The sequence below is a fragment of the Dama dama genome, chromosome 22 (genome assembly GCF_033118175.1).
Source record: "Dama dama isolate Ldn47 chromosome 22, ASM3311817v1, whole genome shotgun sequence".
Classification (NCBI taxonomy): domain Eukaryota; kingdom Metazoa; phylum Chordata; class Mammalia; order Artiodactyla; family Cervidae; genus Dama; species Dama dama.
This window is the reverse complement of record NC_083702.1, coordinates 51,586,071-51,611,236: the sequence shown is the minus strand read 5'-3', so window position 1 is coordinate 51,611,236 and position 25,166 is coordinate 51,586,071. Positions and strand designations below refer to the sequence as shown.

The window sequence follows — 25,166 nt, the reverse complement described above, 5'->3', positions numbered from 1 at the left end:
CACTAAAGAGTGTTGGCTTATTTTTTATAATTTTGAAAGCCTGGGACTCATCTATTAAGGGTATCTCAGTTCAGTTCAAAAAACCACTAAAGGAACATTTCTAAATGCCAAGGAGCGTACTTGCTTGTGGCTCTACAGGAATAAATAAGACCATGACCCTTGCCCTCAATGGGCTTACAGTCTAGTGCCTTGTATGCCTTGGAAAGGCTGCCTGAAGGGTTGTGTTGAGCAGGATTTCAAATCCATGGTCTTCCTCAAGGGGAAAATGTGTCATGCCCAGCATAGGCACAGGGAAGGAGCCCTGTACACCCGTTGGCAGGGTTGGGCCCACCATCGTCTACCAGGAGAGAAAATATGGAATGGATCATTTCAGTATAATGTAGGACAAGTAATTGAGACTTTTTACTCCATGAGATGGTATAGGTTCTCTCGGTAGTGATGGTAACTGTTAACATCTATTGGGCACTTTTTATGTGCTAGGCACTGCTCTAAACATGTTACATGTATTAACCCATGGAATCCTCACAACACCCTACAGAGTAAGCTCTATCACTCTGCCCATTTTGCAGATGAGGGAAATGAGCCATAGGGAGATTAAGTGACACGCCCAGGTTCACAGAGCTAGCAAGTGGCAAGGAAGGAGTTCAAGTCCAGGCAGTCTGGCCCCAGAGCGAGAGCTGTGAGTGACCAAGCTCTACCATCCAGTAGGTGCCAAGTTAAGAACTAGTCACACTGGCCTCCTGTTTCAGAACAGGCTGGCACTTTTAAAATGTCTGTCATTCTTCACTTGTGAATCTTCGTCTCATGACAGTGGATATTATCTCCCTGCTGACCTCTCAGTTGGACAGTGTGCCCCTGGGGCTGGGGGCACTGTGGGTGATGCATTCTTTAATCTCACAGGCTGGCCCAATTCACTAAGTAGTGGGTTTTTAATAAATGAGAGTTGGTGTTAAAAGAATTAGGATTTAACTGAGTTAAGACTCACACAGGTTACAAGATTACAAGCATCTGAAATGTACAGTGGACAAAGTGATGCTCCAACGTCCATGACCCAAAGTAACTGAAGTGTTTGGCTCAAAGGACATGAAAGAGGTTAGCCAGATGAGCTTCTGATTTGCAGTTCTATATCCTGAAACCTTAAGCCTCAAGTCTGGAAAATATTTGCAGCCTTGTTTTGATTAAAAGTAATAACCATGAAATACTCACTTTGCCTCTGTGTTTTACCAAGGGAAAGTGTGGAAAGTGTCCCCAGTCGCCCATCTGCCCATTTGGAACTAAACCACTAGTAAGTATTTCTTTGATATCTTCTTTGATAAAACTGTTTATGGATTACAGGGAGGTCTGAATTAGAAAGTGAGTCTCCAGCACACCTCGTTTCACTGCCCTCCATCCTTCACTGGGTTTTAATTTAATCTCACCTTCTTAATCTTGTGTGCATCTTTCTAAAGTCTTGAATTCATTTTTTTGAACCAAAGCAAAATTTTGATTAATAAATAAATAGAAACAGGGGCTCATCTCAGTCAACGCCCAATGGAAGAAGGGATTTTTCCGTTTCTGCATCTTTCATATCCCAGTAGCTGGTTGAGGACAGGAGCAGGAAATATTATCAGAGGAGGTGGACTTCACAGTAACGCTGTTTCAAGCCTTGAGGAGACCCACCTTCCTGATTCCCTTTATGGTTGAAGTTATAACTAACTTTCGCAAAGAAACACACGACAGACTTGGGGGGTGATACACATATCTCTGAATGAATGACCTGTCTGTTTCTTGTGGCTGTTTATAGGGAAAAGTGCTTCAGAGGATGCTCCAACGATTACAAAGAATCAACACACAGGCACCTTCCATGGCACAATAGTAGTTTATGACAATAACATGCTGACTTCTCACTTGAGTTTGCATTTACTCTCGTGTAAGTCTTTGTAAACAGCCTTAATCCTGCCTCAGACCAAGGCAGACCATCAGCCATTAAATAAAAAGAAACCAAGTCTCAGTTCAATGTCGAGTATTGGAAAGATGCTTTTATCTGTTACTCTATGATTCTTCCTAACTTGAACTAATCTTCTAAAGAAAAGTTCTCTTTATGGAGTATCACTTTAAGCGATAATTATCTGCATTTTGCCACCTAGTATTCTGACAGCCAACATTTCAATGCTGCATTTTCTTTTTTATGAAGCAGCTCCAGGAAGCCAACCCCCTCCCTTCCCAGAATGTTTCAATCAGAGAGACAGCAATGTATCACCCACCTCCTTGCTTTCAGAGATTAGAAAGCTTTGTCCTAACTGAAAAGCTGATATTAATATAATTGCTGTTATTTCATAGGGCGAAGAGACGAGGAGATGTCTCTATACCATTTATTTCATGGGCAGGCGATCCCATTTCTTTGGGTGCCAGCCAAAGTGTGTGAAAACCGTCATTGTGAGTATAAATTTAACAGGCCTTCTAACAATGGCAGTAATATTGAGAAACATAATCATATGCTATACTTTTCAAAGTGCCTTTGCATGGATTCTTCCTGTCATCTTGCCTTCCTTCTCATTATTTTTAAATATTTATTTGTTTAGCTGCATCAGGTCTTAGTTGTGGCATGTGAGACCTTCACTGCATCATGCAGGATCTTTCGTTGTGGCACATGGACTCTCTAGTTCTGGCGCATGGGCTGAGTTGCCTCATGATATGTGGGATCTTAGTTCCCTGACCAGGATGAGGGTTTAAGCCACATCCCCTGCATTACAAGGCGGATTCTTAACCGCTGGACCACCAGGGAAGTCGCCTCATTATCTCCATTACAGTTGGCACTCAAAATAGCCGGAGTAGCCCCAAAACTCAGGACAGCCCTACCAGTCAGTACCCTGGTGACAGCTGCAATTTTCAGTCTCATAATGAAGAAATAGAGGGACCAGGAGGCTAAGAGGCTCTTCCTGTTCTCACAAGAAAGGGAAAGAGACAGGAAATGGGCAACTCCCTAAGGCAAGAACAGGGACGCCTGGTCATTTAGAAAAGTGGAACCCCAGGGCTAGGGACCTCTCGGCTGTGGCTTTGGAATCTGCAGGAAAATTCTCTATAACATCCGGTCCTGCCCCTTTCACAGAAGACACAGCCTCTGCCAATCCTAGAGGCCAGTGATTCGGCTCTTAAGCTGTGGAGCGTGCAGCTGCAGGAGATGTCGTTTTAGTGCACTCAAGAATAAAAGCAGGCCCAAGCAAGCAGATAATCCTGCAGGGCTTCCCAGAACTAAGAGAGTCATTTATAGAACGTCAGAGGTCTCAGCTGCCTCCCAACCTTCAGTTCCAGATGAAATAACACAACACCCAGGGGCCAGGTTTGGGGATGACCCGGGCCCCTCCCAGCTGGCTCAGTGGTGAAGAATCCGCCTGCAATGCAGGAGACATGGATTCCATCCCTGGGTTGGGAAGATCCCTGCAGAAGGAAATGGCAACCCACTCCAGTATTCTTGCCTGGGAAATCCCATGGACAGAGGAGCCTGGCGGGCAACAGTTTATGGAGTCACAAGGAGACGGAGACTAAACAACAACAGGGCCCATCTGGCATCACCTACATGACTCTTTCTTCCTGCTACCCCTCCTCCCTTCTCGCTTTTCTTCACCCTCCCCTCCTGCTTGCCTTTTTTCTTCCAGTCCTTCCTAGCTCCTCAGCAGAAGCCTCCATGCTGGTGCTGGCACCCGTGGAAATTGCATGCCCCCCTGCCCCGTTCTGGGGGGATGCTGTCCCTGCCCCTTATAACCATTCCACAGGGGGTCAAGGCTATGGGCACACATCCAGGCCCGCCTGCAAGATGTCTACACTAGGCTGGACATATCCAGAGGACGGCAGTATGGCCCTGTCCCCACCCAGCCTGGCCCTTCTGTTTCAGACAAGAGAATGCTGTGCAGGCTACTTTGGCCCCCAGTGCCAGCCCTGCCCAGGGAAAGCTGAGAACGTCTGCTTCGGAAACGGGATCTGCTTGGACGGAGTCAATGGCACAGGCGCGTGTGAGTGTGGACGGGGCTTCAGCGGGACGGCCTGCGAGACCTGCGCTGAGGGCAAGTACGGCATCCACTGCGACCAAGGTGCGTACCCCGCCACCGCCCAGCGGGCTCCCCAGACCAGCCAGGAGTGCAGGTGGAAAGAGAGTCTAAACACCTGCTCCCTAACCAGCCTGTGTCCAGGGCAGGCTGGAACCCCGCCCCCCCCCCCCCCCCACCCGCCATCAGCATGTGAATTACAGGAACTTCTGTGCTGGGTCATTTGCACTGGGCAGCAACGCCAAACATTTTCAGGACTAACTAACCTGCACCTACCTGCCCGCCCCAGTCTGCCCACTGACATTCTCCAGCCCACCCATGTTTCTGTATGGGTCTGTGGGCCCTGGTTTCTGGTTACACTCAGTTTTGGACATTGTGTGACTGTTTGAAAAGCAGATCTGTGCACAGGATCTCATTTAATCCACACAGGAACCGTATATACTGGAGTGTTCCTGCCCCCTTTTTACAAATGAAGACTTAAGGCAAAGAGGTTGAATGACTTCCCCCAAGGTCACACCTGATGAGATTTGAATGCACACCCTGCTGCCCTCCAAAGCCTTGTTCTTGAGGCAATGCCCTTTACGTGACGGTCACGCTATTGGTCTACACAGCCAGCCACGTGCTTTATGTTGTTTTTTCAAAAATTGTGATCTGTTTTAGCTAAGCCACCTGCAGTCTCTCACCCTGACTTTCTTGTGCCCAGGGACACACATTTATGAGGTGGCTGACAGGAAAGAAGGGGTTTCCTAATCCGTGATGAGAAAACAAAGCATTTTTTCTGCCTTCTGTTGAGAGTCATGCATGTGACCTGGCTATCACTGTTTTCTCATCAGCCAGTCCAAGCCAGACAAAATCAATATATAATTGAATCATTATAATTGAGCTGTATAATATGTAATTGGCATTACTGTGCTGATTTTTTCTGTGTTATATGGAAGAATTATATACTTGGATTTATGCAGGATTTCCTAACCTAGGATCCACAGATGATCCTCACAGGGGCCAGCAAACCCCCAAGGCTGAATGCTTTTTTCTGAGAAAGGCATCCTTAGCTTTCACCCAGGTCCTAAAGACACTCACGACACTGCCGCATAACAAAGAAATCACCATTTCTGTGTAGTCAATGAAGGCGGTGCCACAGCAGGTTTATAGGATCCTAGCGGACTTCTCTCTGAACCCTACTCTCAGGGAACAAACATGGTTCCGTCCCGAGGGATCCCACATAACCTTGGCTCGTCTGATGACCTGAGCTGAGGACACACTCACACTGCTGGGTCACCGCCCCACAGTGCTACACAGTCCCCAGAGGGTGGTCTTTGTTGAAGCCAACCTGTTTCACCATTTAGCCCACTCCCGTGCCCCCTGCCCTTCCTGGGAATCCAACCCCTTCCCCCACCCACCCCTTAGTGACACTAATTATCTGGAAGCTGACTGGAGGATTTAAATGCACAGAAGTGAACCTTTGTAGTCAATGAAAAGTGAGTTGTTGAACACAGGTCAGACATCTGACAATGTGTGGCTGTGTTCCCACCTAGCGTGTGCTTGTGTCCACGGGAGATGCAGTCAAGGACCCTTGGGTGATGGCGCCTGCAAGTGTGACGTGGGCTGGCGAGGAGTGAAGTGTGACAGTGGTAAGAGCCAGCCTTCTGCTGCTTGTGATCTGTTCTCAGCAGCTACATTTTTCCTCCTAAAATAGAAATGGCATCTTCATTTCTTTCTTTGGCAACAATTCCTACTTGCAGCAAAAATAGTTTGCAAAATAACAGCATTAAAAAGAAAATAAAAATCATTCATATTCCCAAGGCACAGAGAAAACTATCATTAATATTTCCAACCTTTTTCTAGGTATAGACGTGTGTATGGGACCATGTTCTGCACACAGTTCTGTGAGTCTCTCACTTCACATGATACATATGATCAATATCTTTTCACATGAATAAATACATAGAGAAATATAATTTTTTTCTTAATTTCTATATAATATCCGATTATCAGACTGTGTTAGTGGCTCAGTCATGTCTGACTCTTTGTGACCCCATGGACTGTAGCCCACCATGGACAGGCTCCTCTGTCCATGGAATCTTCCAGGCAAAGAATACTGGAGTGGGTAGCCATTCTCTTTACCATGTTCTGAAAATTAGTTTTCTGCTATCATAAACAATGCTGCAAAGACTGTTTCATTCATATATATATATATATATTCATGTATATGTGTGTATATACTCATACATATTTACGTTTATCTTACTAATCCATTTGGTTAGATTCCTTGAGATGGGATTTCTGAGTTAGCAGTTGGTACTTTGGGGGAAAGTTTGCTACTTACTGCCAAGAGATTATATCAATTTATTCCCCGCGGTCTGAGCCGGTCCATTTTCCTGAACCCTCCCTCCTCCTGCTGCACTGAGGATTCCTAATGTGTCCCCATGAGAGTGATGAGCAGAGAGAAAATTTCACACAGAAAGAAGCTTGTGGAAAAGCCCAAAGATGTGGGGGAGCTCTGCACATCTACAGAACCACAGGATTGCAGGATGAGAGGAATATAGAGGCAAAGACGAATGTGGAATGAGAACAAGCCAGAGATGTGGGCAGCAGTCAGGTCATGGAAGCCTAAGGGTGGCAGACCTTCTGCTGAAGCCTCCCGTTGGGAAGCCATTCAAGGGTTTTGAGAAAGTCAGCAGTATGATGTGATTTGTGTTTTAGAAAGGTCATTTTGACACTGGATTGGAGAGATTACCCCTGGAAGCAGGTATCAGAGAGTCCCCCTCTTCTGGGGCGGGAGCTGGAGAGGAGTCACAGGTGCCTGACAGCCCAGTGAGGGCTAAGGGATATGGAGTTATCAGGAGTGTCTTTGCCCAACACTCCTGGTGATGCTGAAAATCAGGGTAACACAGGTTTCATCGAAAAGCTAAAGTTGGAAATGTAAATGGTCTCGAGCCACGCGGATACCCTAGAGCAAATGTAAAGTGCTGGTGTGCCAAGCACGGGTTTAGAGGACCTGGGAGACGGAAGTGGGGAGCAACGGGGTCTCACACACACAGGAAGGCAGCCTGGGGGAATCCCTAAAGCAGAGCATGACAGAAGTGACAGCCAAGGATAATCAGGAGGTCATCTGCTGTATCTTAGACTACCCGCATGGGCACAGGAGGACCCACCACATTGAAAGGGACCGGGAGCAACCTGGAGGCTGCACAGGTTTTCAGGAGGCAGTTAACAAAAATATGAACCAAGGTGCTGGCCTAACTGTGGCAGGGAAAACAGACACTTGATTGTCAAATGAGCTAGAATCAAGAGCACGAGGCGGCTAGAGATACAGAAGAAAGCAAGAGGGAGGGAGGGGTCCACTGTGCAGATGATGGGCCAGTTCTGGAAGAGTCCAGCTTAGGGGCAGGGTGCAAGAGGTAGTGCGGTTTGCAGGCGGGTGAGTTTGAGGGGCAGGAGAACACACAGGTGGAGGCTCCCAGGAGGTATTAACTTATTCATTCATCGATACTTGGAGCTCCTGCCGGAGGACACGGCAGTGAGCAGTGTGTGGTCCCTGCCCCAGCAGCCGGCAGTCTGGGGAAGATGTGGAAGGTTCCCAGACAGAGCAGGTGTGAGTGTGTGGGTGGAAGGCTCGAGAATGAGGCCAAGGCTGGAGACATACGTGTCATTAAGCAGGTAGAGGTGTATTTGTGCCATGATGGGAAGAAAGTGGGGCCAAGGATGAACCTCCAGACTCATCTTCTTCCTGCTTGCTCTCCTGTGGAGAAAGACCCCAGTCCACCCCACCTGCTCACCCAGTCTTGGAGCCTCCCTCTCAGCCTCCCCCTATTGTCTCTAGTACCGTAGGGAAACCATCTCACCTCCTGCCTCCTGCTGCCCTCACCAGTACCCTTGTGATCCATCTCTTGGCCTTCTGTCACATTTCCCTGCATTCCATTCTTCACGCTGCTGCCACACAGAACCTTCTAAAGCACAGATGTCTTGGTCTGTTCAGGCTGCTGTAACAAAGTACCATAGACTGAGTGGCTTATAAACAACAGAAAGTTATTTTGTTCTGGAGGCTAGCATTCAGAATCAGGGTGCCCGCATGGCTGGGTTCTGGTGACAGCCCTCTTCTGGGTTGCAGAGGACTGTCTTCTCACGTGATGGTACAAGGGGCAAGGGAACTCTCCAGGGTCTCATTTGTAAGGACATTAGTTTCATTCGTGAAGATTCCACACTCATGACCTAATCACCTAAGTCCCCACCTTCAAGTACCAGCATATTGCAGATTACATTTCAAAGTATGAATTGGGGACAGGGGACATAAACATCTGGACTACAGTACTATTGCTTGCCACCCACTCTCCAGGACTTAGTGATCTGCTGTGATTCTCCATTGCTTCCAGGAGGAGAAATTTCATTGCCTATAGGAGGAACACCTTAGGAGGGTGTTCAGTTCAGTTCAGTCGCTCAGTCATGTCTGACTCTTTGCAACCCCATGGACTGCAGCATGCCAGACCTCCCTGTCTGTCACCAACTCCCGGAGTTTACTCAAATTCATGTCCATCGAGTCGGTGATGACATCCAACGATCTCATCCTCTGTGTCCCCTTCTCCTCCTGCCTTCCATCTTTCCCAGCATCAGGGTCTTTTCCAATGAGTCAGTTCTTCACATCAGGTGGCTAAAGTATCGGAGTTTCAGCTTCAGCATCAGTCCTTCCAATAAATATTCAGGACTGATCTCCTTTAGGATGGACTGGTTGGATCTCCTTGCAGTCCAAGAGACTCTCAAGAGTCTTCTCCAACACCACAATTCAAAACCATCAATTCTTCTGCACTCAGCTTTCTTTATAGTCCAACTCTCACATCAATACATGACTACTGGAAGAAACCATAGCTTTGACTAGATGGATCGTTGTTGGCAAAGTAATGTCTCTGCTTTTTAATAAGCTGTCTAGGTTGGTCATAACTTTTCTTCCAAGGAGTAAGCCTCTTTTAATTTCATGGCTGCAGTCACCATCTGCAGTGATTTTGGAGCCCAAAAAAATAAAGTCTCTCACTGTTTCCATTGTTTCCCCATCTATTTGCCATGAAGTGATGGGACCGGATGCCATGATCTTAGTTTTCTGAGTGTTGAGCTTTAAGCCAACTTTTTCACTCTCCTCTTTCACGTTCATCAAGAGGCTCTTTAGTTCTTCTTTGCTTTCTGCCATAAGGGTGGTGTCATCTGCATATCTGAGGTTATTGATATTTCTCCCAGCAATCCTGATTCCAGCTTGTGCTTCATCCAGCCCAGCATTTCTCATGATGTACTCTGCATGTAAGTTAAATAAGCAGGGTGTCTATATACAGCCTTGACATACTCCTTTTCCTATTTGGAACCAGTCTGTTGTTCCATGTCCGGTTCTAACTGTTGCTTCTTGACCTGCATACAGATTTCTCAGGAGACAGGTGAGGTGGTCTGGTATTCCCATCTGTTGAAGAATTTTCCAGTTTGTTGTGATCCACACAGTCAAAGGCTTTGATGTTTACTTCAATAAAACAGAATTAGATGTTTTTCCAGAACTCTTGCTTTTTCTATGATCCAACGGATGTTGGCAATTTGATCTCTGGTTCCTCTGCCTCTTTTAGATCTAGTTTGAACATCTGGAAGTTCATGGTTCACGTACTGTTGAAGCCTGGCTTGTAGAATTTTGAGCATTACTTTGCTAGCGTGTGAGATGAGTGCAATTGTGCGGTAGTTTGAGCATTCTTTGGGATCGCCTTTCTTTGGGATTGGAATGAAAACTGACCTTTTCCAGTCCTGTGGCCACTGCTGAGTTTTCCAAATTTGCTGGCATATTGAGTGCAGCACTTTCACAGCATCATCTTCTAGGATTTGAAATAGCTCAACTGGAATTCCATCACCTCCACTAGCTTTGTTCTTAGTGATGGTTCCTAAGGCCCACTTGACTTCACATTCCAGGATGTCTGGCTCTAGGTGAGTGATCACACCATCCTGGTTATCTGGGTCATAAAGATCTTTTTTGTATAATTCTTCTGTGTATTCTTACCACCTCTTCTTAATATCTTCTGCTTCTGTTAGGAGGGTGTAGTACAAAGCTATTTGCCAGTTAGCACTTGCCCGGTTTTCCAGCCTGGTCTCCCGTGCACAGTCTGTACAAGGAGCACAATCTGTAGTCCTGTACTAGGAGCTTCAGCCTAGTAATGGAAATAAATGTTCAGTCATATTCAAAACATTGCAATATAAGAGTGCAGAGTAAAGCGCCTCTAGACCAGACTAGATTATCCTTTGTTTGCATGCAAACTCCCCACTCCCGAGTCATGTCAGACATCATTAATCAATCATTGCACTCTTCCCTCTGAGGTCAGATAGGGGCACCACATCCTTCTCAAAAGAGTACACCATGTGGTGTCTTATCAATTAAGTGAATCAAAGGTCTCGGGCAGATTTCATAGAGCGGGACCTAAAAGGTGACTGGGGTTTCAGAAACAGGACAGAGAGAAAGAGGTTTCCAGACTCAAGGACGAGCACCCATAAAAGCACAGGACGGCACTGCACCCACCTGCCTCCCTGGGATCTGTAAACGTTCCCCCTCACACAGAGCACGACCACTTTCACAGCCAGATCTCCGTTTCAGGACCTTCTGTGTAACGTGGCCAGGCCTAACAAGATTTCTTTCCCAAAAGCTCTTAGCCTGAGCAACCAACCCAGTGGGTACTTCTCCATCATCTCTAACAAGTTCTCTCCGGATCCTCCCCTGCCAGGAGGTACCTGTTAGCTGGGCATCCAAGAATAAGAACATAATGTTGTTCCAGGAAATTTAGGAATTAATTCAGCAAATAGGTAGTGAGTACCTGCTGCGTGCCAGGCTCTGGGCTATTCTGGCACATGCAAAGCAACAACATCAGTAACTTAATTATAATTAGGTGTTTGCTTATTTGGGCTTCCCTGGCTCAGAGGTAAAGAATACACTTGTCAGTGGTGACCGGGGTTGTGGGTTTGATCCCTGGATTCGGAAGATCCCCTAGAGAAGGAAGTGGCAACCCACCCCAGTATTCTTGCCTGGGAAATCCCATAGATTGAGGAGCCTGGGGAGCTACAGTCCATGGGTTCACAAAGAGTAGGACACATCTTAGTGACTAAACAATAAAATTTGCTTCTTTATATCTCTCTGTCGCGAAATGATGAAAAAAAAAGAATAAGAAACATAGAAAGTATAAATATTGGGTTGGCCAAAAAATTCATTTGGGGCCTTCCATAAGCTCTTATCAAAATGCACATAAACTCTGTGGCCAACCCAATAAAATAGGAAATTAAGCCCCAGGGAGTAGTGTGCAGCCTTACCACCTAGCATGAACCTGGCACACAGGAGACACTCCATTGGTGTGTTTGACCAGATTTGTCTCTGAGCTTCCTAGCAACCAAGGTAAAAGAGAATTTACGTGGTCACATAGTTCCCATGATGTGTACCAGTTAACTTGTGAGGAACTAAATCATTTCCTACCACCAAGTACTAAAAGATTATTCCTGAGTGAGATTTATTAAAGAAAGGCTGACAGCATTTGGTTCTCTTTTTTCAGAGATCACAAAAGACAACTGCAACGGGACCTGCCACACCAGCGCCAAGTAGGTGCCCTCTGGCCACCTCTGGGAGCGATGCAGAGGGGATTTTTCCTAATAGTGTGTGTCCACCAGACCCCATCTTTAGGGAAGCAGCTTCCTGAGGCCATTTCTGAGGATTTATGATATATTTAAGTACAAAACTAAAATGAGGCCACCATCAGTTTGCCAGATCCAGCCTTTTGAACAAGCTGCCCCCGGGGCTACCTGGTACGTTGGCAGAGTGCCAGTTGTTACCCCCATTCAAGCCGCAGGGACCCTTTCACAGAAGCAGAGGGAGCCTGTTGGGCCTCAATTTCATCAAACCTTACTTTCAATTCACAGCCGAGCCTTCCGTCTTCACAAGTGAACTTCATATTCATAACACCCAGAGAAGCTTAATGGGTTAATTCATTAGGAGTCCAGAAGCTGGAGTTAGACTTGCATCAGCCTCTGTTGTTTCCATTGATTATATGACCTTGAGCCACTTATTTAATGCCCCTAAGCCTTGGTCTCCTCATCTGTAAATGGGAAGAATGATTGACCTACCTGTTAGGGCTACCGGATATTGTGCAGGTTATATGAAGTAGTGTGTGAAGTATCGGTTTGAGCACATAGGATGCCCTCTGAAGATGGGCAGATGCCCTCCGTATCCTTGGACCAATGCCTCCATATACACACTCTGTTGTTTGCCTGAAAAGTGACTGACCACCGCCCCACTCCCCGCCGCCATGGCGGGGCTGTGCTAGGGATCAACTCTCCTCCCAAGCCTTAGGGAAGATGTCTGAGTGCCTCATGGGGCAGGAGCTGAGATTCTAGGGGGGAGCGTGTTGTGAGTCCCATCCAGGCGGGATGTTGTGCATTTTTCTGCAAGCACCACTTGCCCTTTCTCTTGGCAGCTGTCTTCTCAATCCGAATGGCACAGCCTTATGCAAATGCGCAGCAGGATTCCAGGGGAATGGGACCATCTGCACAGGTAAGTAAAGAAGGTATTTGCTGGGTGGAGGGTAACTCAAACTATTGAGAGATCTGTGTTTCTGCAGACTAAATGGGCAGCTGCAGGACATCCCTGGTAGTCCTGTGGTTAAGACTTCACGCTGCCAGTGCAGGGGGTATGGATTTGACCCCTGGTCAGGGAACTAAGATTCCACATGCCATGTGATGGGGCCAAAAATAAACAAATGGGCAGCTGCTACGAAGAAGTGATGGAGAACTGGATGTGGTAAGGTAGCTGGTCTCATTCAGGGGCAGGACACCTCCTATTCACGGATGAGATGTGTTGGTTTGGGAACGTCCGGGGCCACTGCCCTGGTTCTCTTCTAAGTCTTGGCCACAACTGAAATCACCTGGAGAGCTTTAAAAACCATGGATTTGGCTGACCAAGGATGTGGCCTGGGCATGGGGACTCAAGACAAAGAGGCTTGAGCCCTGGTTCTCTTTCCCACTCCCCACATGGCTTTGGGTGGTCTCTAAACTACCCTTAGCTCACTTATAAAGTACACATAAAACTCTGTCCCTTGCAGAGAAATTTGGGATGAAATGACCTCTCCATATACAATAACAGAACGAGACAGCTGTCAAAAACAGCCCCAATATTAGACTCTTGGGTTCAAATCCATGTTCTTCCTGTTTGTGTTACCTGGGGACTGTTGCTTGACTGCTCTTTGTGTCATTTTGTCATCTGTAAGTTGTAGGTCATAAGAGAATCTTGCTCAATGGATTGTTGGATGACAGCATGACTTAATTACTACCTGTGAACACTCCTGGCACAGAGCACTCGATAAATATGAGCTAACACTCTTATGATGACCAATACATATTCAGTGCTAGAAAAAAATGGAAACAGCATCATTTCCTCTTGACACTGTGTCCAGGAAGGCTTCAGTCCAGATTGTGGTGGAGCTAGGCAATGATTGCACCAGTTTGCTTTCTTTTTTTAATTAACTAATTAAATTTGGACTTGGCGTTCACTTTTTCTAGTTGTGGTGAGTGGGAGGCTCCTCTCTAGCTGTGGTGCACAGGTTTCTTACTGTGGTGGCTTCTCTTGTTGCAGAGCACAGGCTGTAACACATATGGGCTTCTGTACTTGCGGCACACAGGCTTAGTTGCCCTGCAGCACATGGAATCTTCCCAGAGCAGGGATTGGACCCGTGTCCCTTGCTTTATAAAGCGGGTGGGCTCTTCACCACTCGATCACCAGGGAAGTCCTCACCAATTTGCATTCTAGACCAGCTGACCCTGGGGATTGTCTCAGGTGTTCCCTGAAGTAGGATGTGTTCAACATACCAGTGAAAACAGGGGAGGGACAAATAACTGTAATGTTTCTCTTGCCCCCTGTTCTGGGGGGAGATAGCAAAACAGCAGCTGTTATAAACAGTCCTGTCGTTAGACTCCCTGGGTTTAAATCTATGTTCTTATAGTGTGTATTACCTGGGGACAGCTGCTTGACTTCTCTTTGCATCATTTTGTCATCTGTAAGTTAATGTAATGCTCAATATTTCTATAAGACTTCCATATACATTATCCAAACCTGCGCATAAACTTGTATGGGGGTACCCCAGAATTCATACTAATTAAGTCATTTGTCTAAAGTCAGATGGTGAATGAAGGGCAAGCCAGGACTCATACACACACCTTGGGACTCCAGATCTTTGATCCGCTTTGAATTGATTTTTGTATACATGCCTGTGTATTCAGTTGCTTCAGTCCGTCCGACTCTTTGCAACCCTATGGACCGTAGCCCGCCAGGCTCCTCCGTCCGTGGGATTCTCCAGACAAGAATACTGGAGTAGGTTGTCATGCCTTCCTCCAGGGGATCTTCCCCACGTGGGGATCAAATCCGTGTCTCCTGCTTGACAGGTGTATTCTTTACCACTGAGCCATCGGGGAAGCCCTTTTGTATATATAGTAAGGTCCAAATTCATTCTTTCACATATGGATATCTAATTATCTCAGTATCAATTTTTGAAAAGATCATTCTTCCTGTGATGGAAATAACATATTGGCACCTTTGTGGCAAATCAGTTGGCCACAGATGTTTAAGTTTATTTCTGGACTCTTAATTCCATATGGATCCTTCTGCCAGTTCCACCCTGTCTTTATTATTGAAGCTTTGTAGTAAGTTTTGAAATTAGGGAGGGTGAGTCCTCCAACTTTGCTCTTTTTTTTTAAAGATTGTTTTGACTGTTCTGGGCCCTTTGAATTTACATATGAGTTTTAGGATAATCTTGTCAATTTATGCAAAGAAGTCAACTGGGATTTTGACAGATTGCATTTAATCTGTAGATCAGATATGGGGAGTAATGCCACCTTAACAATATTAATTCTTTCCATCAATGAACATGGAAGCTCTTTCTATTATTTAGGTCATCTTTTATTTCTTTCCACAATGTTTGTAGTTTTCAGAGTGTTTTATAATTTGTTAATGGAGTCCATCTTTTGATGCTGTTGTAAGTGGAATTGTTTTCTTAATTTCATTTTCAGTTTGTTCATTGCTATGGTGTAGAAATACAATTGATTTTTGACTGCTGATCCTGTGGCCTACAACATTGTTGAATTCAGTGATTCGCTCTAATTCTTTTTAGTGGATTCTTCAGGATTTTCCATAGCACATCATGTTATCTGCAAACAGAAATGCCTTTACATCTTTTCTAATCTGAATGCCTTTTACTTCTTTCTTGCCTAATGAGCCTGACCAGAACCTTCGTTCAACACAGTGTTGAACGGAAGTGGTAAAAGCAGACCTGCTTGCCTTATTCCTAATCATGGGAGAAAGCACTTGGTCTGCCGTCATTAAACATGATCTTAGCTGCGGCTTTTTCATAAGTGAAAAACGTCCTTTATCAGGTTAAGGAAGTTGCCTTCTATTCCTAGTCTATTGAGTGTTTTTATCATTAACAATGTTGAATTTTGACAAAAGGCTTCACTCCTTATACTGGGATGATTGGGTTTTTGTCTTTCATTCTCTTGCTGTGCTCTGTTAATTGACTTGGGGGATGTTAAACAATCTTGTATTCCTGTATTAGTACCTCTTTCTTACAGTATTTATTAAATGTTTGGTAGAATTCACCAGTGACATCGAGAGCTTTGTGTTCTTTTGAATTATCTATGTTTAATCCAATGCCTGCCATTTTGAAGTACTTTTATTTCTCAATGACTCAAGTGAAAACACATCAATCCCCCCCCTCCTCTACTGCTCTCTGTCATCTTTCTCTTCTGTAGCAATCAATGCCTGTGAGATCAGCAATGGAGGCTGCTCTGCCAAGGCTGTCTGTAAAAGAACCACCCCAGGAAGCCGGGTATGCGTGTGCAAGGCGGGCTACACTGGCGACGGCATTGTGTGCATAGGTAGGTACCACCTCTCACCTGCGATTTCCAACTGCCTTTAGTTTTGACCCCTCAGTCAAGGTGCTGTCTGATCTCTCCACTTGTTTTCCATTTACTTGTTTTCCCTTGGCTGCTTATAAGCAATCGGCTAGGGAACACTTTCACACCAAGCAGACGTCCTGCTTGCCATCAAAATGTCCTCCTAAATTGAGCATCTACTGATGATTCTTCTCTGAGCCAATTACACTGTGATGATTACAAATGTGTTTTTTTTTTAATTCCTACATCTCTTCATTCATAGCATGCTAAATTAGACTCCAAAATTCTATTATTTCAAGTCCTTGGCTGCAAACACTCATATTCATTCAATAGAGGGACAGAGTCAAGCCTGCAGATAGATACGCCTCTGCTGGCACAGTCCCGTCCCCGAAGAGTCAGTTTTGAGAAAACACAGCCAGCACCCTCCCTGTTGGGTTATTTCAGCCGCAGAGTTGCCAAGAAAACCGACTTGCACCTTGACACCTGCTCTGCTTGGTCGGTCAGCCATCCTGTGGATCTGTCGAGATGCCTTTACTTAAAAATAAGGCTCGATTCTCATGCCAGGTGTGGGATTTTTGTTTTAAAGAGATCAACCCCTGCTTGGAGAACCACGGAGGCTGCCACAAGCATGCAGAGTGCACACAGACGGGACCCAACCAGGTGAGCGCCGCCCCCCTGGGGGCTGCAGCTTCCTAGGAGCAAATTCCTGCGGATACAGACCCAGGCCTGAGGGAGAGGGGCTGAGAACAGACCTCTGGGGAGCAGCAGGATGAAATAAGTACATTAGAGGAAATTCTGAAACAATCCCCCTAGAGATGGTTGTTTTGGAAAGAGGACAAAGGTGGGAGGAGCAGGGAACAAAGGGTTCATGGGAAAAAGGTGTTTCCCACAGTGGGGCTGCCCTGGTAGCTCAGCTGGTAAAAAATCCACCTGCAATGCAGGAGACCCCAGGTCGATTCCTGGGTCGGGAAGATCCCCTGGAGAAGGGTTAGACTACCCACTCCAATATTCTTGGGCTTCCCTGGTAGCTCAGACGGTAAAGAATCCACCTGCAATGTGGGAGACCTGGGTCCAATCCCTGGGTTGGGAAGATCCCCTGAAGGAGGGCTAGGCAACCCACTCCAGTATTCGTGCCTAGAGAATCCCCATGGACAAGAGGAGCCTGATGGGCTACAGTCCACGGGGTCACAAAGAGTCGGACATGACTGAGCGACTAGGCACAGCCCAGCGCAGTGGGAAGAAGTGGGCATGTGCAAACACACGGCTCCAGAAGCATGAAGGTCTCCAGCCATGCTCTTCCTTCAGCTTTCTGATGCCCAGAACCTTGCCATTGTCCTTGGGCTTGAGCCTCTGAAAGACATGTACAACAGCAGAAGATAACGGTTTTAAGCCCTCTCTCGGTCATATACTCCCCAGCACTGTGACCGATGCATTGTCTCCCTAGGGAGAAGGTTAGGGGAGGTGGGAGCGTGTGAGGACTCCACATACAGGAGGGAAGGGGTTGAGGGGTGAAAAGACTCAGGCGGGGAAGCTGGAGGCTCAGGAACTCAGACTCTGCCTCCCTCAGTCCCTGTCACACTGTGAGCAAGCAGGAAACTGTGTATATCAGAAACTGGATGGATGATGATGGAGGGAGAGCCAGCAGGACCTGTCTGTGAAATGACCCATTCTGCCTTCTTCCTGGACAGGCCGTCTGTAACTGTTTGCCGAAGTACACTGGAGATGGGAAGGTCTGCACCCTCATCAACGTCTGCTTGACCGTGAGTACGGCCCCCTCCCTGCATCAGGGGGGCGGTATTGCGGTGGCCTCCATCAGAGCTGCTTCTGGGCCATTTCTTCCTTGTGTCCCAGATGCAGTGTTGGAGACACTGCAGTCTCTGCCTCTGTCTTCATGTGGCCTCACCTCTGTGTCTGGGTCTCTTCCAGTGAGGACGCTAGTGGACTTAAGACCCCCTGGTTCATCTAGGACATCCCGTCTCCGAGATCCTTCGTTGCATCTGCAGAGACTCTTTTTCTAAATATGGTCGCATTCACAGAGACCAGGGCTTAGGATGTGGACATGGCTTTGGGGGGACATAATTCAGCCCACCCCAGAGCAGGAGGAGAAGGGGGTCTCTGGCCCTGGTTACAGAGCGAGCGCATGGCAGAGTCAGAACTTGAGCCCCTGTCTGTCTGACTCACAGGCCACACCCTTGACCACTTCTCGTGCTTGTTCCTCCACGAGGCTCTGATCCCCAGCAGAGGCCCAGTTCATACACCTTCCCTCCTCATCCATGTCTCTGCCCACCTGAGAGCCTCCTGCAAGCATGAAAACAGCACAGATACTCCATTGTTAAAGCCCTTTCTCTGCAGGCGAGGTCTCTACTGTCCCCCGTGACGGTCTGTCTATTTTACACCAACTGCCTTCTGGCTGGTAACTATTACTTTGCTATGATGGATTAGAGTTTAGCCTTCAGCTGAGAAGTGTCAAACAAGATTGATGCCTTTCTAGTTAACTCCCAGGTGCTGAGAAACTTCCCATTTGGCAACTCTGCACTGATCTATTCAGAGCTGAAGATCTGCTGGGATGGACTTGCCATCTTGAGATATAAGCATACCTCAGAGACATTATGGCTTTGGTTCCAGACCACCAAAATATAGTGACTATTACAATAAAGCAAGTCACAAGAATTTTTGGTGTCCCAGTACATCACTATACTGAAATCTGTTAAGTATGCAATAACATTATGTCTAAAAAATACAATGTATGTAAGCCAACCATACTTCAATTTTAAAAAGAAGACATTAAGAGTTAAATAAATAAATAATGTATTGGGTTGCCCAAAAAGTTCATTTGGCTTCACTTGTGACATCTTATGGAAAAGCCCAAACAAACTTTTTGGCAAACCCAATACATACCTTAATTAAAAAAACACTTCATTACTAAACATTGCTAGCCATCCTCCAACAACACAAAGTCATCACAAACCTCCAATATGTAAAAATCACAGTGCCTGCGAAGTTCAGTAAAATGAGGTATGCCTGTGTAAGGCTGGGTGAGTAGGATGACTCACAACTTTAGAGAGATGGAACACAAATTCAGGAAAACGGCAAATAATTCAAACCAGTCAGCTCAGTTCAGTCACTCAGTCATGTCCAACTCTTTGCGACCCCATGGACTGCAGCACGCCAGGCTTCCCTGTCCATCACCAACTCCCAGAGCTTACTCAAACTTATGCCCATTGAGTTGGTGATGCCATCCAACCATCTCATCCTCTGTTGTCCCCTTCTCCTCCTGCCTTCAATCTTTCGCAGCATCAGGGTCTCTTTTCCAATGAGTCAGTTCCTCACATCAGGTAGCCAAACTATTGGAGCTTCAGCATCAGTCCTCCCAATGAATATTCAGGACTGATTTCCCTTAGGATTGATTGGTGTGATCTCCTTGCTATCCAAGGGACTCTGAGTCTTCTCCAACACCACAGTTCAAAAGAAACCAGTCAGAGAGTAAGACAAAAAGTGAATGTCAATACAGAATTGCTTTGTGAGCATTGGCAAGTCTGGCAAGCTAACTGGTCTGATTCCTATCCCCCACTCCTTGGAAATTTTACCAGAATAATGGCGGCTGTAGTGAATTTGCTATCTGCAACCACACTGGACAAGATGAAAGGACTTGTACTTGCAAACCAGACTATGTTGGGGATGGATTTACCTGCCGTGGCAACATCCATCAGGTAACGCAAGGCATGTTTCTGTAAAGTGAATTCCACTTTCCCCCTTGTGTGAAGAATCTAAGGCATTGAGAAGGGTGCAAGAGTTTTGTTCCATATAAAACTAAAATGTAAGGGAGGTCCCTGGAGGGACCTGGAGGCCCAGTGGTTAAGACTTTGCACTTCCATCACAGGGTTTGATCCCTGGTCTGAGAACTAAGACCCCACATGCCACACAGTTCAGTCCAGTCGCTCAGTCATGTCTGACTGTTTGCAGCCTCATGAACCACAGCACGCCAGGCCTCCCTGTCCATCACCAACTCCTGGAGCTTACTCAAACTCATGTCCATTGAGTCAGTGATGCCATCCAACCATCTCATCCTCTGTCATCCCCTTCTCCTCCCGCCTTCAATCTTTCCCAGCATCAGGGTCTGTTCCAGTGAGTTAGTTCTTTGCATCAGGTGGCCAAAGTATTGGAGTTTCATCATCAGTCCTTCCAATAAATATTCAGGACTGATTTCCTTTAGGATGGACTGGTTGGATCTCCCTGCAATCCAAGAGACTCTCAACAGTCTTCTTCAACACCACAATTCAAAAGCATCAATTCTTTGGTGCTCAGCTTGCCTTATAGTCCAACTCTCACATCCATACATGACTACTGGAAAAACCATAGCTTTGACTAGATGGACTTTTGTTGGCAAAGTAATGTCTCTGTTTTTTAATATGCTGTCTAGGTTGGTCATAACTTTTCTCCCAAGGAGCAAGCCTCTTTTAATTTCATGGCTGCAGTCACCATCTGCAGTGATTTTGGAGCCCAAAAAAATAAAGTCTGTCACTGTTTCCATTGTTTCCCCATCTATTTGCCGTGAAGTGATGGGACCGGATGCCATGATCTTAGTTTTCTTAATGTTGAGCTTTAAGCCAACTTTTTCACTCTCCTCTTTCACTTTCATCAAGAGGCTCTTTAGTTCTTCTTTGCTTTCTGCCATAAGGGTGGTGTCATCTGCACATCTGAGGTTATTGATATTTCTCCCAGCAATCTTGATTCTGACTTGTTCTTCCTCCAGCCCAACGTTTCTCATGATGTACTCTGCATATAAGTTAAATAGGCAGGGTAACAATATACAGCCTTGACGTACTCCTCTCCCGATTTGGAACCAGTCTGTTCCATGCCCAGTTCTACATGTTCCATGTCCACACAGCATGGCCAAAATGTAAAACAAACAAACAAAACTATAAAACATGGAAATTTTATTTTCCCATGAGAATTCACTTGATGTGGCACGCAGTGATGCAGATTAACAGTTCTCAAATCAGAAAACGCCTGGGTATGAATTCAGCTCAGCCAGTTATTATGGTAATGTGACTTTAGGCAGATTATATCACCTCTTTGTGTATCTGTTTTCTAACCTTTAAAAGAAAATAATAATGGTAGCATTCCCAGTAAGTTGTTATAAGATTTCAATGAGACAACGTGTGTAGCAGGCAGAGAGTACACAGAACTCAAAAGCATGGCCATGATGTAGGCTGTTGTTGGTGTGTGTGTGTGTGTGTGTGTGTGTGTGTGTGTGTGTGTGTGTGTGAACACACCCAAGCATCTGTACTTGGTGGAGAGATGCTTGGATGTGATAGATTTCTACCTGTTATAAAGTGAACATCCTGTTATTTGGTTTAAAGAGGGACCAGAGCATTCTGGCTGATTTAAATATTCTTGTTAGTAGAGAAAATAAATCTGCCATAAACCTATGACAGATTTTTTTAATACTTGAACTTTCAAAAATGCTCTTAAAGCTCAGGTACTTCTGTAAATGGCTGAACCTTTCCTTGGTAAATCAGATGGTGACTCCAGGAAGCTTTTAGAACTCACAGTATATCCACATTGTCATTCTGAACATCAGTCGCAAGCCTACAGATGAGACTTATTTAAGAGGCCTGCCGTGGCAGTGTACGCGTGCCTGCTCAGTCACTCAGTTATGTCAGCCTCTTTGCGACCCCGTGGACTGTAGCTCATAAGCAGGCTCCTCTGTTCATGGGATTTCCCAGGCAAGAATACTGAAGTAGGTTGCCATTTCCTACTCTAGGGTATCTGCCCGAACCCACATCTCCTGTATTAGCAGGCAAAGTCTTTACCACTGAGCCACCTGTTAAGCCCTAAAAAGATGGTAAATGGTCTCAATCTTGGAGAAATTGCCCTGTGATAACCCTATATTGTTCTTGTGTTTAATTCACAGACATTAAGTGAACCTTTTTGTCTTTGTTTCCAGGAGCTTCCCAAGAATCCAAAAACATCTCAGTTTTACTTCCAGTTGCTGGTAAGAATGTGTATGTATGTCTAACTAGAAGAATTGGCTCTCAAACCCCTGATGTGGGTCAAAGATATGAGATAAATCTGTAACCTCTGGAGTAGGTAAAGATAGAAGACAGTCCTGGAACCTACATTTCTGCAGTACCCTCTGTGTTGGTCACCTGTGAACTTCTCAGGCCCCAGGTGGGCAGCATACGAGTGGAATAAAGGTTGCCCTTGCCTGTTGTGCACATGAGAATGTATTTTATGAAAAAACTGCCATCCAACCTGTTGAGACAAGAAGCATTACTGGGGGCAATCAGCTAACTCTTCGGGTGAAAATATTAAGTTCAATCTTTCTACATCTCATACATCAGAATACAGTCCAGAGATATTGAAGAAAAAGAGTAAAAATCTAGAAGAGTAAAATCTAGAAGAAAATATAAGTAACCATAGATCCTTAGCCTTGGCAAGGACACAGAACAGTTGAGTAAATTGTCATATTACTTACATTTGCATTCTTATCTCAACCATAGAAAACATTTAGTGTGTGAAAGAGACACACTGGCAAAAAGTTATCTGGAAATAACAGAGATCATTCTAGGTGGTGGGATTATGGGTAGTTACTTTCTTTTTTATACTATATTTTCAAATCTTTCATGCCAGTCAATGTATGTCCTTCTATAACCAGATAAAAATAAACACTATTTCCATGTCTAAGGAAGTGGGTGATTCTGAATCTAAGGCTAAATGAAACACGAGTCTCCCCATTAGGTTTTTCTCTCCCCTCTGCCATCGTGTACTCTCTCTCTGTTATTTGTCTGAGCCCCTGCCTTTACTTATGTTAGGTATTGGGTTGGCCAAAGAGTTCGTTTGGGTTTTCCCATACGATGGTATAGAAAAGCTTGAATGAACTTTTGGGCCAACCCGATACATGGCATGTGGCCCCCACCTGTCTTCCCCACAGGAACATTCTGTGCGAGACCTGGTTGGCCCTGGCCCCTTCACCATCCTGGCACCTTTATCTGCAGCCTTTGACGAGGAACCCCAGGTAAGCATGAAGCTAGAGGCAGGTAGGTGGAAGAGCTTTGGGACTGGAACACAGTCTTTGGGCATCACCCTGGAACCAACACGAAAGACATTTCTAAACAGATTTAGAATCAGCTGGTGGTGACCAGCAATGAAAGGGGTTGCCTGTCAGTGTGGGAACCCCCATCAGGAGAAGCATTCAAGTGGATTTGGGGTCACCACTACCAGAGACTTCTAGAGGACATTCCTAAATAGGGTAGGATGTTGGGAAAGACCAACCATTCTTAAATAATTTAAACCCTGATAGACACCCCTCCAAAAAAAAAAAAAAAGAATGCTAGATTAATGGGATATAAATAGGTTCTTTTCTTGCAGAATTTATCAGAGCCTTTACTGTCTAACATTCACTTGGACTCTTCATGCTGGATTATCCATTAATATATAATAATGTAGCAAGCATTTATTGAATGTTTCCAACCAGAGGGCTCCTAGCTCTGGCTGGAAACCTCGGATCTATTGCAGATTAAGGACTGGGACAAAGAGGGCCTGATGCCCCAGATTCTTCGGTATCACGTGATCGCCTGCCACCAGCTGCTTCTGGAAAACCTGAAATTGACCCCAAATGCTACTTCTCTCCAAGGGGAGTCACTTGTCATCTCCGTGTCTCAGGTAGGAGAAGCCACTTCAGGAAGGTGCTCATTTGCCTTGGGCCCTCTCTCTTTCCTCTTCCGTAGCACAGTAAGAGTAATAAGAGTAATAACAATAATAACAACTAACGCATGTGGCAATGACTGCTGTATGCCAGCTACTCTCCTAAGTATCGATGTGTGTGTGCTAAGTCACTTCAGTCATGTCCGACTCTTCGAGACACATGGATTGTAACCTGCCAGACTCCTCTGTCCATGAGATTTTCCAGGCAGCAATACTGGAGTGGGTTGCCATGCCTTCCGCCAGGGGATTTTCCCACCCAAGAATCAAACCTGTGTCTCCTGCCTTGCAGGCGGATTCTTTATCGCTAAGCCACTGGGGATGTGTACTAACTAATTTAATCCTCAGAATCCCATAATGTAGATATTATTATTTTCCTCAATTAAAAAATTAGGAAACTGAACTCAGGTTAAGTAACTTTTCCAAGGTCACACAGCAAGTAAATATTAATATTAGAGCTGGAATTGAAACTCAGAGGCAAGGCAGCTTCAGGTAGTCAAGAGAACTGCTTTCAGCAGAAACTGGGGAGGGATGAAAGCTTTTGTTCAAAGCCTTGACCATGCTGATGCCTTCCCTCACCACAAAAAGGAATGGTTATGGAATTCATGACAAAGGGGAAAATTATGTGGTGGGGTCAGAAGGGGGGTTGCTAGAGAAGACATGTGAAAGAGAAGCCAGTTTTGATCAGCTTATTATTTCATACTGGAGAATCACAATGAAATAATTGTTTTGGTTAATTTTTCAGTTGCTAAATTGTGTCTGACTCTTTGCAACTCCATGGATTGCAGCATGCCAGGCTTCCCTGTCCTTCACTATCTCCCAGAGTTTGCTCAGACTCATGTCCATTGAGGCTGTGATGCCATCCAACCATCTCATCCCCTGTCGCCCACTTCTCTTCCTGTCCTCCATCTTTCCCAGCATCAGGGTCTTTTCCAATGAGTTGGCTCTTTGCATCAGGTGGCCAAAGTATTGGAGATTATTTGCTATTAACTTCTCCAGGTGAAAATTACATTCTTGACTCAGATTTTTTAATAATCATAATTAGACATACGCTTAAGTAATTTGGATCTTCAGATTTTGCTCACAGCTCTACTTGAACTTTCACCTTCATGATGATTTAATATGTTCACAGAATATTTTGGAAGACATGATTTTGTGTCTATTTCTCTTTGTACTCATTTCCTCTTTTTTCTTTTCTGGTTGATTTCAGGACACGGTGTTGGTAAATAATAAAGCCAGGATCATATCCAGTGATATCATCTGTACAAACGGAGTCATCCACGTCATAGACAAACTGCTGTCTCCCCAAAACTTGCTTATCACCCCTAAAGATGCCTCTGGAACAATTCTGGTGGGTGAACTCACTGTCAGACTCTCAGCATGGAGTGATTCACAAGATATAATTTATTATCTCAATTCTGCTTTTGAAGCATTGTTCAAGACAGTTAAATTTTGCTGCTTCAGTCTCAAGTTACTATTAAAAACCTCATTGGCGCTTCCCTG

At 45.5% G+C, this 25,166-nt stretch overlaps 1 protein-coding gene across 1 annotated transcript in view; it reads left to right on the top strand.

Moving 5' to 3' along the window:
• STAB2 (stabilin 2) overlaps window positions 1–25,166 on the top strand; it is a 167,679-nt gene that overhangs the window by 101,469 nt on the left and 41,044 nt on the right. The window contains exons 36-49 of the mRNA XM_061125502.1: window positions 1,229–1,285; window positions 2,320–2,415; window positions 3,872–4,067; window positions 5,558–5,653; window positions 11,573–11,618; window positions 12,491–12,567; window positions 15,813–15,938; window positions 16,543–16,616; window positions 17,645–17,716; window positions 19,547–19,666; window positions 21,907–21,954; window positions 22,894–22,977; window positions 23,478–23,624; window positions 24,874–25,014. Of these exons, the coding sequence (XP_060981485.1) occupies window positions 1,229–1,285; window positions 2,320–2,415; window positions 3,872–4,067; window positions 5,558–5,653; window positions 11,573–11,618; window positions 12,491–12,567; window positions 15,813–15,938; window positions 16,543–16,616; window positions 17,645–17,716; window positions 19,547–19,666; window positions 21,907–21,954; window positions 22,894–22,977; window positions 23,478–23,624; window positions 24,874–25,014 (1,380 nt within the window). The remainder of the gene's footprint in view (window positions 1–1,228; window positions 1,286–2,319; window positions 2,416–3,871; window positions 4,068–5,557; window positions 5,654–11,572; window positions 11,619–12,490; window positions 12,568–15,812; window positions 15,939–16,542; window positions 16,617–17,644; window positions 17,717–19,546; window positions 19,667–21,906; window positions 21,955–22,893; window positions 22,978–23,477; window positions 23,625–24,873; window positions 25,015–25,166) is intronic.